The 14,437-nt window shown below is 44.6% G+C and overlaps 4 protein-coding genes across 5 annotated transcripts in view; all 4 read left to right on the top strand.

Annotated features, from left to right (window-relative positions):
* Window positions 1–14,437, top strand: part of LOC311015324 (uncharacterized protein) — a gene marked incomplete at its 3' end in the record, with an annotated part of 558,532 nt that overhangs the window by 122,089 nt on the left and 422,006 nt on the right. The gene's annotated exons all lie outside the window — the stretch shown is intronic.
* LOC311010666 (NLR family CARD domain-containing protein 3-like) overlaps window positions 1–14,437 on the top strand; it is a gene marked incomplete at its 5' end in the record, with an annotated part of 160,137 nt that overhangs the window by 94,436 nt on the left and 51,264 nt on the right. The gene's annotated exons all lie outside the window — the stretch shown is intronic.
* The window catches only part of LOC311028678 (neoverrucotoxin subunit alpha-like), a 116,064-nt gene that overhangs the window by 50,363 nt on the left and 51,264 nt on the right, over window positions 1–14,437 (top strand). The gene's annotated exons all lie outside the window — the stretch shown is intronic.
* Window positions 3,812–6,539, top strand: LOC311028014 (stonustoxin subunit beta-like). Its single transcript, XM_084032279.1, has 2 exons — window positions 3,812–3,901; window positions 4,599–6,539. The coding sequence occupies exons 1-2, from the start codon at window positions 3,823–3,825 to the stop codon at window positions 5,462–5,464; spliced, it is 945 nt and encodes a 314-aa protein (XP_083888405.1). The 5' UTR covers window positions 3,812–3,822; the 3' UTR covers window positions 5,465–6,539.

Raw genomic sequence — 14,437 nt, forward strand, 5'->3', positions numbered from 1 at the left:
GACGTCTTTTTGTTTTCGCAGGCCTTCGGGATTAGTTTAATCCTTGTCCTTCCAAAGACAGTTTACCTGGATTTAGGGTCCTGCCCTAAATCTAAGAGAGTCTTGCTCCCCCAAGCCTTGGCTTGATTCTATTTATTTCCTTTTTCCTATTAGGTCCTTTGACCTATTCTAAGAGATCGATCCCCCAAGTTCCCGACTTGCTTTACTTATTAGAAATTTCTTACCCTTTCGATGAGTCCCTGACTCTGTTTGCCTGGCTGGTCCGTCTCCCCTCTGTGGTTGGCCCCGTTACCGCCCCCTCTTCAGAGGACCTGGCCTCCTGTCCCAAACGAGGCTATATGAGCCCCGCGGTGGAGGTCTTTCAGAGGGTTTCTATTTCCTCTGCCTTAAGGTCTTCAGGTCCTCTGGTACGAAGAGAGGGAAAGATATTGGGGCCCCACGTTGGGCGCCAAAGTGTTATAATAATTACCCGTTGGTATAGAACTGGAGGAAGGAGATCGGAGTCAGCTCAAGGTCCAAACAGGGATTTAATCTTGATCAAGAGGAGAATTCACAGAGCAACATGCTGGTCTGTTACAATGTGTAGACTCAACGTATTGTGAGACAAACATGATATTTATCCATCTTCTTGTGGGTGTGTTTTCACTCAGTTCACAGGGATGGAAGTCGTAAACTCAAATGTTTAACTAAACCTTGCATGGGTCACAAACCCTACCTGGGTCATAAACCACAACTATGTCGCAAGGCACACATGGGTTGCAAAACACACACAAATGGCCACAGGCCACAGGTCACAGGTCACATTCACACCAAACCTTCTCATGTGTAAGTCTTCAGTTCAGATATCTCTCATCAAGAAGTACAAAATTTCCATATCAAGTATGAAGTCATCGGTTAGATTACAGCGTGGTACAGTGTGCAGCAGTGTATTGTGGGTACCGCATGTTTGTCGGTGAATAAATGCTACAACCAGACACAAGCTAACACTCCGTGTCTTGCCGTCAGCCGTCTGATAATTAAAGTGAAGGGGATTAGCACCGAAGTAAGCCAGACTTGTTCTGTTTTTTATTCTACATTTCTGATTCCTCTTCAGACTCAGTGGCTGTAAGCTCTCAGAGAGAAGCTGTGAAGGTCTGTCCTCAGTTCTCAGCTCCCAGTCCTCCAGTCTAAGAGACCTGGACCTGAGTACCAACCACCTGCAGGATTCAGGACTGGAGCTGCTGTCTGCTGGTCTGAAGAGTCCACACTGTGGACTGGAAACTCTCAGGTCAGACTCAAGGACTTTGAGAAGTTTACCTATGAAGCTTCCAATGATCCGTTTACATGCACCAAATATTCACTTCTTTGCTCTTATTCCTGAAAAGACACTTTTGCTACTAATCTGTTTCCATGGCTGATGAAACCCGTTTCTGCTGGTAACGATCTAACAGCAGAAGAACAAAATCACTAAAGAAACCAAACGTCTTGTTTGTCTTTCCCCTGCCGTTCTAACTTTGAATAGTTTTACAAATCCAGCTGGCGTTTCTAAATGCTGTTGTCGTCATGAGGCTATGAACTCAGACAGGACGGCGTTTGGTTTCCTGGTGTATCTGGGACTTCACAACATGTACAAAGCAGCAATAGTGGTTATTTCATCCGTGATGGAGGAACCCTGGTTGTTTCTACATGGAGATAAGCCCCGCCTCCTCGCTGGTGTGTCTAGCATGAGTGTCGTGACTAAACACAAATGATCCCACAAATAAAACCAATTCATCCTGCAGTCAAACTCAAACATCACTTCAGGTTTGGTGTGAACGCAGCAGAAGAACTCACTTTCTGCTTGGAATGATAAGATTCTATCTAGTAAAACATGAAAAGAATCAATGATTTTCAAGGAATACAAAGAGTTTTCTCATCATGTTTGAACACGTGAAGTTAGTGTTGGAACAGTGTCGACAGAAGTTACATTGAATTCTTTTCTACCACATTTTACATTTATTTCTGGTTTTAGGATGAGTTTTTTTCTCATTGATAAAATCCTTGCTGGTTAAGTTTAAAGGTCAATGAATGAAATGTTCTTGTTGTTCTTGTGAAGGACTGCAATACAAAGACAAGTTAAGTCTTTGTAAAGCCTGTTTTCGATCTTGCTGAGGAGTTTTCATTGTTAATTCCAAGGAGACGAACAGTTGTTTGTTCTAGTTTCATCACACATTTCTGATTCCTCTTCAGACTCAGTGGCTGTAACCTCTCAGAGAGAAGCTGTGAAGGTCTGTCCTCAGTTCTCAGCTCCCAGTCCTCCAGTCTAAGACACCTGGACCTGAGTAACAACGACCTGCAGGATTCAGGACTGGAGCTGCTGTCTGCTGGTCTGAAGAGTCCACACTGTGGACTGGAAACTCTCAGGTCAGACTCAAGGACTTTGAGAAGTTTACCTATGAAGCTTCCAATGATCCGTTTACATGCACCAAATATTCACTTCTTTGCTCTTATTCCTGAAAAGACACTTTTGCTAAAGTTCACATGGCGGCTCTAAAAGAGCAGTTGAACACATGAATGTCTGATATGTTCTGAGACTCCAAGTTTTGTATTTGACTTTATTCTCAGAATACTTGTTATTTAATTAATAATGTTACTTAATTCCTCCAGTTCAATATGAAAACTGACAACAAACATAGTTGAGATGTTATTGAATTACAGTTTTCTTTGCTAGTTGGTTTAAATCAGTAGCCAGATCTTTGTTGGGACACCAGGTCTGAAGACAGACCACATAGACTGGTTCTACTGTTGTTTCTTGATTTCTCGTCCTCCTCTATCCGTCTCTGTCCATCACTCAGCCACGCTTATCCCACCCAGTACAACATCAACACAACAACAGAGAATGATCACTTTTTCTCAGTTTAAAAGTCCCCAGAAGTGACAGAAGTGTGTGTGTCTTCAGTCTGTCAGGTTGTCTCATCACAGAGGACGGCTGTTCTTCTCTGGCCTCAGCTCTGGACTCCAACCCCTCCTATCTGAGACAGCTGGACCTGAGCTACAATCATCCAGGAGACTCAGGAGTCAAGCTGCTGTCTGCTGGACTGGAGGGTCCACACTGGAGACTGGACACTCTCAGGTGAGGACAGGTGGACAGACATCAGACTGGACACTCTCAGGTGAGGACAGATGGACAGACATCAGACTGGACACACTCAGATGAGGACAGATGGACAGACATCAGACTGGACTCTCTCAGGTGAGGACAGATGGACAGACATCAGACTGGACTCTCAGGTGAGGACAGATGGACAGACATCAGACTGGACACTCAGGTGAGGACAGATGGACAGACATCAGACTAGACTCTCAGGTGAGGACAGATGGACAGACATCAGACTGGACACTCTCAGGTGAGGACAGATGGACAGACATCAGACTGGACACTCTCAGGTGAGGACAGATGGACAGACATCAGACTGGACACTCAGGTGAGGACAGATGGACAGACATCAGACTGGACTCTCAGGTGAGGACAGATGGACAGACATCAGACTGGACACTCAGGTGAGGACAGATGGACAGACATCAGACTAGACTCTCAGGTGAGGACAGACATCAGACTGGACTCTCAGGTGGGGACAGATGGACAGACATCAGACTGGACTCTCAGGTGAGGACAGATGGACAGACATCAGACTGGACTCTCAGGTGAGGACAGATGGACAGACATCAGACTGGACTCTCAGGTGAGGACAGATGGACAGACATCAGACTAGACTCTCAGGTGAGGACAGATGGACAGACATCAGACTAGACTCTCAGGTGAGGACAGATGGACAACAGTCTCTGACTGAGGAGCTGGGCTTCATGTTTCCTGGTGTTTGCATGTCTTCCTGCAGGGTGGACCATGGGGGACAGCAGAGACTGAGACCTGGTCTGATGAAGTGTGAGTATGTCTTCAGTAACTCAGCTGCTCCAGATTTGAACGTGTTCATGACTGAAATCTGATTCTAATCAGGACGTAGCGTTTGTTTCTTCGTGGCTGTAAAGATGTCGTGTTGTGTTCACACCAAACGCCACATTTTCACCTTCAATTACACACAAAGTCAACGCAGAGACGCAAACGGACGCCAATTCCTGCCGGACGGCAACGGAGGCAAATACCCAACATTCCCGTTGTTGTGGTGTTTGTGTGAGTTTAAATATTTGAAGTGAAGAGAGAAGTTCCTGAGACTCTGTGTCTCTAAAGCGTCTCAGCGTTGAGATGGTCCTCCTGTCGTCCTGACGTCCCTGAATCCTAAATGGAGGACCCAGATGTTGTCTCCTGGGTCTGTGGTCCCCCAGAGCTCTACCATAGTAGCTCACATTAGTCCACAGACCAGACCACAGTTTGGTCTGGTTTCAATCTTTACTCATTTTAGGCCCAACTGTGATATTTTTACTACCAACGATGTCGTTTTGTAGCGTTTTTGTTTTGTTCGTTAAGGTTTTTTCAGACGGTTTCAAACGTTGACCGTTGGGTCCAGAAAACACGTTGTTTCCCTGGAAACGTAATAGAGAGTGGAGATGAGTTGTATGGGGACGTAGTTTAGTGGGAGACAGAGATGAACCTTTAGCTGCATTGTGTTTGTTCTCTCCATCAGATGTCTGTGAACTGGAACTGGACACAAACACAGTCAACAGAAAACTCAAACTGGACGACAACAACAGGAAGGTGACACGTGTGGACGACAGCCAGTCATATCCAGATCATCCAGACAGATTTGTCTCAAAGCCTCAGCTGCTGTGTAGAGACGGTCTGACTGGTCGCTGTTACTGGGAGGTCCAGTGGAGAGGAGATGTTGATATATCAGTGAGTTACAGAGGAATCAAGAGGAGAGGAAACGACTCTGAGTTTGGAAGGAATGATCAGTCCTGGAGTCTGAGTTGTGATGGTGGTCGTTACTTTGTCCGTCACAATAACAAACATACACCCTCCTCCTCCCCCTCCTCCTCCTCCTCCTCCTCCTCCTCCCCCTCCTCCCCCTCCTCCTCCTCCTCCTCCTTCCCCTCCTCCTCCTCCTCCTCCTCCTCCCCCTCCTCCTCCTCCTCCTCCTCCTCCTCCTCCTCCCCCTCCTCCTCCTCCCCCCCCTCCTCCTACTCTGTCTGGCAAAATTACGAAGAAACACACATCTCCTCCTCCTCCCCCTCCTCCTCCTCCTCCTTCTCCCCCTCCTCCTCCCCCCCCCCCTCCTCCTCCACCTCCTCCTCCTCCTCCTCCTCCTCCTACTCTGTCTGGCAAAATTACGAAGAAACACGCATCTCCTCCTCCTCCTCCTCCTCCTCCTCCTCCTCCTCCTCTGATGTGGTAGCAGTGTACTTGGACTGTCCTGCTGGCACTCTGACCTTCTACAAAGTCTCCTCTGACAAACTGATCCACCTCCACACCTTCAACACCACATTCACTGAACCTCTTTATCCTGGGTTTACAGTCAGGTCTGGATCATCAGTGTCTCTGTGTCGTCTTTAGGTCTGAAGTCGTGTTCACACCGAACGTGAAGCTCATTTTTCACACGCTGTGATTACATATCCAATCCATTCCAATCCACTTTATTTAGATCCCATTTTAACAAACACAAGGTTTTCCAAAGTGCTGCACAAGATAAAACACAATAAAAAGTACAGAATAGAAAGATAAAAGGAATCAAATAAACAGATCAGATAAAAATATGCACGTATACACATAAAATCATCAAATCAACTCCCTACATGGTGTCAGAAGACAAAGACAATCCATCCAGAGTCAATTCAAAGATGAGAATCTGTGTCTCTAAAGAGTCTCAGCCAGGAACCAGATGTTGTCTCCTGGGTCTGTGGTCCCCAGAGGTCTAGATAGTAGACCACATTAGTCCAGAGACCAGACTATGTGAGGAACCAGAGACTGTGGTCCCCCAGAGGTCTAGATAGTTGACCACATTAGTCCAGAGAGCAGACTATGTGAGGAACCAGAGACTGTGGTCCCCCAGAGGTCTAGATAGTAGCTCACATTAGTCCAGAGACCAGACTATGTGAGGAACCAGAGACTGTGGTCCCCCAGAGGTCTAGATAGTAGTTCACATTAGTCCAGAGACCAGACTATGTGAGGAACCAGAGACTGTGGTCCCCCAGAGGTCTAGACCCTTGAATGGCTGACATCATTGAAGCTGTTCTTCTATATTAGTTCCACATATTCTATTGTAAATGTTCCGTTTTCATAATGATGTAACGATGTCATTCTACTATCTGACTGTGTGTATTGTTCTGCACCAATCACCACGTCACATTCCTTGTGTGTGAAAACATACTTGTCAATGAAGTGTTTGTGATCGTGTATTGATCCAGAAGATCCTTCAGTGTTTGGAATGAGATCTGCAATGTATCCCCTTCCACCTCTGCTCAACTCTTCTGCATGCTTCCCTTTCTCTCTCATGTTACTCTGATGGATAGTTGAACATGAAAACAAGAAATTACTATTCATTGGAATTCAAATAGAGTTCATACATTTTCATTTGATGCAAGTTTTATTTTAGAGGAAGAAAAGAACAGAATAAAGTTTGTCTTCACAATCTGGCATGGTTTTCCATGTTATTGTTTTGAAATGATCTTTTTCTTTAGAAAGGCAAATTACCATCACATACATGAATTCCAATCTTAGTCATTCAAAGACAGATAAAGATGGTTCCAGGAAGTCCATGTGATTTGGTCCATATTGGCCTTCTGGAATGTTTTTCTGACTCTTACTGGTTTTAGTTGAGAACAGTATCAGAACAGAACAGAACTGGGGACCACTTGAGACAATCCAAATAACACTCACACACACAAACAAAGGGAGGACAGGTTCACACAATGCCCAAGTACAGTCATATGAAATCACATCTAATTGGTTTTACATACTCAGTCCATTTGGTCCAGATCCTGTAAAACCTTTCTTTTTCCACTTTGAGGGAAAAAGATCTCCTCTCCATAACATAGATCTCATAGACCATGTCCATCCATTCATCACTGGTGGGGTTCTGCTTTCAACCTGTTGCGGTTCTAACCTGTCACCTTCAGCACCCTGGACAGCGCCGCAGAGGAGCCGCGGAGAGGCCGCAGTTGAGTGCGTCTGCGCTCAGAGCTCATTAGGACCTGATGTGCGTCACCTGGGAGACGCCACTGGGAGAAGGCTACTCTCGCCACACAGAACTCTTTCCCTGCCCTTTCCCCTGATTTTAGAGTTGTTAAAGTATAGGAAATAAAGTGTACATTTTTTTACCTGCAACTTGGACTCCTCCTATATCCACACCTTACATTTGTTGCCGAAACCCGGGAGAAGAAACAAATAGAATGCATGACAGCTGAAGACGCGGATAATAGGACAAAGCAACAATGTCGAACCTGCAAAGACAAAAGGAACTAAGGGGAGCAATACGGGCCGCTACGACACGACTCTTGGACAAGATTGATCGGGAGGTTGAAAAAGAAGATCCCAGCACAGATTTGCTGGATGAATATTTGGAGCATCTGACGGCGAGAGAAAGAGCTTTAATGGATAGTGACCATGACATTGAAGCGGAGACAGCAGGGGATGATTTGGAAGATGAGGTTAATTCAGCCTTTGAATACATGGATGGAATCATGTCAAGAAAGACCCGGATAAAACGCATCCTGAGAAATATGGACGACAATCAGAGCGCAGCTTCAGTGACTTCCCAATATTCAAACAATGAGGTGAGAAGACAAGCAGGCAAGTTGACAAAATTGGTCATTGAGAAGTTTTCCGGAGATGTTTTTGGAGCCAGTTTGAGACAGCAGTTGACAATAATGCCAGTCTAACCAAGTCTGATAAATGTACATATTTGAAGTCGTTTTTATATGGCACTGCAGCTAATGTAGTTATGGGACTTTCTTTATCAGACGGAAATTATAACAATGCAAAGAAAATGCTTATCAGCCGATTTGGGCGTAAAGATCTCATCATAAATGCACATATGAATAAGCTATTAAATCTGACACCAGTAAAAAGGGCCTGGGATGTCGCAGCTTTACGCAGGCTATATGATGACATCGAGATACAAGTGTGCAGTTTAGGCTCAATGGGAGTAGTCTCTGACAGTTATGGCAACTTGCTCTGCCCTATTCTCATGAAGATGATACCAGAAGAAATGGCTTTGCAGTTCACCCGTCAAAACGCTAGTGAAAGAGATGATGCAAATAATGACAACACGTTCACTGTCCAAAGCCTGATGACGTTCTTCCAAAAGGAGGTTGAAAGTCGTGAAAGAGCAGCCAATCTCACCCAGAATGTGCACCAACCAGATAAAGAGAAACAATGGGGAAAGTCCTATGTGGAGAAAAGAATACCGTAAAAAAGGAGATCTTACACAGCCTCTACAGCCTCGCTTCACGCTGTCAGCGTCAGAGATGAGCCAAAGTGTATATTCTGTGGAGGAAACCATCAGAGATCTAAGAACTGTACAGAACTGACTCTTGAACTGAGGAGAGAAAAATGAAGAAAAGAAGGCAAGTGTTTTGTGTGTTTAGGCAGCAGACATATAGCGCGTCATTGTAAGACGCAGGGAATTACCTGTGAAGAATGTGGACGAAGACACCACAAAGTAGTCTGTCCTCAATTAGCCAATCAACAAGAAGAACACACAGAAGAGAGACAAGAAAGCACACAGCAAGTTGCCCGAAATCTTACAGCAGATGCAGTGATAGCAAGTGCAGCTCCCAGTAGTTCTATGAGTAGTACAATTTTACTCCAAACAGCTACCGTTTGGATAGACGCACCCACTCAAAGTCAGGTGGCTAGATGTCTTTTAGATGGAGGGAGCTCACGTAGTTTTATTCCAGAAGACATATCCAGAGCACTTAACCTGCCAATAGTAGGTAAAGAAACACTTCATGTTTTTGTATTTGGCTCCAAAACACCTCAAAGACTGACATGCAAGAAGGTGAAGGTGCGTTTAAGGAACATCAGAAATAATCAGAATATCGAAGTTCAGCTCCTGGAGACGCCCAAGGTGAGCTCTTCAATTATTATAATGGCAAGTGAAACGATAAGAAAGGATTTGGAGTCAAAAGGAATGCCTGTGGCGGATGTTCCCGTGAGAGGAATGGAATCAGAAGAACTGGGAGTCCTAATTGGAGGAGACCAGTACTGGAGAATTGTCACTGGTCAAATGGAAAGGCTGGAAGACGGACTTGTTGCGCTGGAAAGTGTGTTTGAATGGCTTATGCAAGGAGAGGTCACCACACTGAATCTTGTCACCGAAGCTGTTGACGTTGAACTGCTGCATGTCTGTGTTGAGCAAGATCAAACCCTCTCCAACCAGTTGGGCAGGTTTTGGGAACTGGAGTCACTCGGAATAGGTAAGGAAGAATTACATTCCCAGACAGATGAAACAGTTCTGAAAAGATTTGAAGAAACTGTGAAGTTTGTTGACGGCAGATACGAAGTCCGACTGCCCTGGAAAAATGAGCATGTAACTATGTCTTCAAATGATGTTACAGCTAAAAACAGATCTGATCATCTAATGAGAAGGCTTCAAATTAATCCAACTCTTTTTGATAGATATGACGCTGTCAAGGCCGTAGCCAGGATTTTTCAAATACCGAGGTCAATCCCAACTCAACCCTCAAAACAAAAGTCCTCCTGGCCTGAACTGCCCCCCTGACCCACCCCAAGGTCAAAAAGAAAGAAATAAGCACGAATAGAACAGATCAGTGTGGCTAATTACACTTTTATTTTCAGTAATAACTAACATGTTGAACTGCAACGTTCATTTTGTCGTTGATTGAAAAGGAAGAGGTGGAACATCAAGTGATGCTGAACATCTGGTTGTATAAACAGTCATGTAATTCTGACGTTAAGTGGATGAACATGAGGTTTTATATTAAACTGTGTGAGAGAGAAGGTTTTAACTTGATTATCATTAATTAACTGGAATGAAAATTCATGTCTTGAAATTCCTTAACATCTGTATATGGCTGGCCTGGCCTATACTACTGTGTGTGTGTGTGTGTGTGTGTGTGTGTGTGTGTGTGTGTGTGTGTGTGTGTGTGTGTGTGTGTGTTCATTTCCAGCAGCAATGAAACATAGAGAAACCACTGTTTTGAGTTTCACAAAAAGGAACAAATAGAACACAGAGTGTCTGTGTCTGAGGGAGGGGGGGGGGGGGGGGGGGGGTGTTATGGAACAGCTGGCTTGTAATCCAGAGGTGGGGGTCTTGTTCTTTTTTCTCCTGGGCTTCATTGGAGTGGATTCTCACCACTAACTGTAATGATATAAAGAATACACTAATAAACAGACATAGGCAATGTACATGAACATGTAATCATTATCAATTCAGTTCTTAGTGCAGTGAATGTATGGCATAATAAATACAGTAATACTTTTTAGCTACAAGAAGTCTTACCTTTTATCAAAACAAGTGACAATTCTTCTGTGACCAGAAGCATCCCACCTCTGGAGGACTTTCATGGGATCTACCGCCATGGTTCTGTGTACATGCATGAGAGCAAGACCAGACAGCCTCTCATCCCCCATGCCAGATCGAAGCCAGTTTTTGAGTCGGCGTAGAGCTGAGAAAGACCTTTCACAGGAGCAAGTGGTGACTGGCAATGTGAGGTACATGCAAAGGATGCACTGAATATTGGGATAACAGCCCATGTCAATGCTCTGCAGTGTCTCCTTTGCTGATTCAGGGAGATGTCCAGTATACATCTTGAAATGATGTTTCCATCTGTGTATTTCTTGCTCTGCAGCATCAGGCTGGGGCAGGTCCTCTTTGTACCATGACAGGAGAAGATTTTCTTTGCTGTCGGTCAGCTGTGGCAGGGCATTCGGCACTAGGAGGGCTGCAAGCAGCGCTGGTTCATCGCCTTCAGCAAACCTGGTCTTCAGTTCTCTAGTGACATGGTCGAGGAAAGGAAGAAACAAATTCACTCGATAATGCTCTGCAACTGAATCTGAAGGTGCATTGCTTCTGTGTTTTTGTGTTGTTGTTATGCGTTTCTTAACAGGGGCAACATCAATGGTGCTAGCCATCCGCACTGCTTCTTGATAAATGGAATCTCTCCTCACAGCGCAGGCTCTCAGTGACCTCAGCCACTTCTCGCCCCTCCTTGTAGGCGCTTAATAGATCCACATTTGGTGACTGCAGCCTTGTTGTCAGTGGCAGTATGTAGCCAAGAACTTTGTGGACTATTACTGCAGTAATGATCGTATCAAACGATTCTATGCTGTTTCGCAGCCTGCTGGTCTTTTCTGAATTAAGGCGTGTTCCATCACTTTCAATTTTTTGCAGTGCCGAGTAAATGGGATGGAGCTTCGAGAGGAAGGCACCCACTGTTTTAATTCTGGACCCCCATCTGGTATCAGACATCAAAGGGATTCCTCCTCTGGCCCCCTCACCTTGCTCCTGCAAAACATGGTCTTGCAGCATGTTTTTCTTTGTAGCCGATGCTGAGAAGAAAACAGCTATTTTCTCAATCGTAGTCATCGTGTTTCTCACGATTGGGACATCACTGCATCCATGGACCACCACAAGATTCAAGGCATGGCTACGGCAGTGAGTAAAAAGGGCTCGTGGTTGAAGCTCCCTTATCTTCTTCTGAACACCACCCAACCTACCGCTCATGGTGCTAGCACCGTCATACCCTTGGCCCCGCAGAAAAGCAATAGGGAGCCCCCACTTCTCTAACTGTGCTAGGATGGCATGAGTGATGGATGCAGCATCCTGCCTGTCAAGTGCACAAAAACCCAGAAAATCCTCTTGTATCTCAAAAACCTCTGATACATAACGGATGCAAATAGATAACTGCTCTGTTCCACCTATATCTGCTGTTTCATCTGCTAAAACTGAGAAGTATTTTGATTGTTTGATTTTCTGAATAATTGTTTCTTGGATCTCTGCCCCACAGCATGCAATCAATTCATTTTGAATTGATGGTGACACATATGTAGCATTCCGAGGTGCTGTCTCAAGGTGTAGTTTAAGTGTGTCATCAAACTTGGGTTTCCAGTTAACAAAGTGCTGGAAGTTGCCATCCTCTTCATGGGTCTCTCCATTCCAATTGCCACGGAATGCAATATTTCTCTTTCCAAGATTCAGTATTATGTCAAGGATCGAAAGCAAGATGTTACGGTTGGTCTGAACTTTGTCTGAATATGTTTTACTGATTACAGAATGTATCTCTCTCCTTTGTCCTTTACATACATGAAGGAAGTTTTCTGCCAGATCAGAAGCTGCCATATGCCCTGGAGTGTTTCCGTGATTTTGGATGATCCCCCTTTTCTCACCTACAGCATTCTTCCAGTCCTTAAATCCCTCCCTCTGGAATGTGGCATTTGACCCTTTTTGTTTGCCAAACAAAATGCACACACAGCAATATGCTGCATCTTCAGATGGAGAGTATCGCAACCAGGGGTATTTTTTTTCCAACTCCACATTGTATCTGAGGAGCCTTTTCCCAAATTGCCTTTGAGGATATTTATATTGGATTCTGCTCCATTTGTTCTGGAGAATGCTCTGCCTATCTTCATCAGAGTAGTGACTCTGGCCTTTGTAAATTGCTGGGTCATGGGCTTGGGATAAGCATGCACCAGGTTCTCCTTCTGACTGAGCATCCTGACTCTGACTGGTGACTTCTCCTGCCCTCTCTCTCTTCTCCTCCTGACTGGGAATCCTGACTGGTGACTTCTCCTGCCCTCTCTCTCTCTTCTCCTCCTGACTGGGAATCCTGACTGGTGACTTCTCCTGCCCTCTCTCTCTCTTCTCCTCCTGACTGGGAATCCTGACTGGTGACTTCTCCTGCCCTCTCTCTCTCTTCTCCTCCTGACACTGTCCCACTTTCCTCATCTTTCTCTCCTGTCTCCTCCTCTGTTGAATTTTTTTTAGAAACAAGTGTAAGCAACTGAGTGATAGGTCTACCTTAATAACATGTTAGGGCTATATTAAAAAATAAAGTCCAGCACAATATGAATTATCCATCCTAACAAAGCAAACTGTTATTTTGACTATTTAATCCAGTATGTTGTCATTGTGATTTTAGTATAATTAGTGCTTTATCTTCTGCAAATGGTGAGCCCAAGACAATTCTACACCTTTGGTGGATAATAAAGGTTGATTCTGTTCTATTACAATATATTAGCTGCATCCTAAGGGGACTGCTTTAAGACTGCAAGGGAAGGTTCACCACTACATGCCATGCCACTGTAGGTTTTCCAGACTCAGAGTGAAGAATAAGCTTCTCGGTAACGTTAGCTATGTGTTGTGTGCTTAACCTAGCTAATAATGTCTAAATAAACCATGAAGTTGTAAAGAATGACTCTGTGAACAGTTGTGGGCAGTTTCCTTGTTTCAAAGAGCAGTAATCCACCACTAGCTGCATCTCCTTTCATTAGTTCTGTTACATTGTCAGTGCTGGTTGGCAAGTCTAGCCTAGCTAGCCTAGCCTAGCCTAGCCTAGCTAGCATTTCCAGCCAATTGCACCTGTTGCCTTTTGACACATTTCCCTCACTCTAATATTATTGTACTTAAATCCTCACCTTCCTTCTTCTTTTCCTGCCTTTCTGTTGGCTTTCCTGCTGCTCCAAATGATAATGTAGATTGTTTAAACCTTTTACCAGAGACAAACGGTAAACGTGACGAGTCTTTGCTTCGACGCATTTGGTGCCACTGACACTGGGCTGCTGGGCACATTCAGTCGTGTGTGTGTGTTTGTGTGTGTGTGTGTGTGTGTGTGTGTAGTGTGTAGGTGTGTAGGTGTGTGTGTGTGTGTGTGTGTGTGTGTGTGTGTGTGTGTGTGTGTGTGTGTGTGTGTTGTGTGTGTGTGTGTGTAGTGTGTGTGAGAGTGAGTGTGTAAGAGAGAGAGGGGGGGGAGTGGGGGGGGGGGGGGGGGGGGGGGGGGGGGGGTGGGGGGAGTGGCCTCCTTGCTTTACATCCCTGCACTGCTCTACAGTTGCTTATCACCATAACAACCCTGTTTCAATAAAAAAAAATGTAGGCTATATGCTCCATTTTATTTGAACTCGATTTATATTTGAGAAAGTAAAAGTATAGAATACAGTTATTTAAGATTCTGTGTGTGTTTTTAATCATAATTTAAAAAATAATAATAATAAGGCTAGTTAAAAAATATATTATTATCAGTACATTTTTTTTAAATGACTAGACATTTCAGGCGACCCCATTTGAATTCCAGGCGGCCCCACTTGGGGCCTCGACCCCAAAGTTGAGAAACACTTGGTTTTACATCCCTGCACTGCTCTGCAGTTGCTTATCACCCTGTTTCAATAATTCCCAACCACAAACCAATGAAATAGTGTTAAGTTGGGATATCTTTGGGTATAGTAAATTTAATTAATTGTTGACAGATGTAAATTAGTTGTTAGATATTTTGTATCGGCTATTCATGTTCCTACGTGTGTGTCATAGACCCTGTTCCCCTGGCCTGTGATTGGTTCAGTAGCCTAGTA

This window comes from Eutrigla gurnardus, assembly GCF_963514095.1.
Source record: "Eutrigla gurnardus genome assembly, chromosome: 1".
NCBI classification, from domain to species: Eukaryota; Metazoa; Chordata; class Actinopteri; order Perciformes; family Triglidae; genus Eutrigla; species Eutrigla gurnardus.

Coding starts and splice junctions, on each gene's coding strand:
- LOC311028014 (XM_084032279.1), top strand. CDS start 3,823: ATGTTTCCTGGTGTTTGCATGTCTTCCTGCAGGGTGGACCATGGGGGA. Junction 3,902..4,598: donor GAGACCTGGTCTGATGAAGT/GTGAGTATGTCT, acceptor TCTCTCCATCAG/ATGTCTGTGAACTGGAACTG.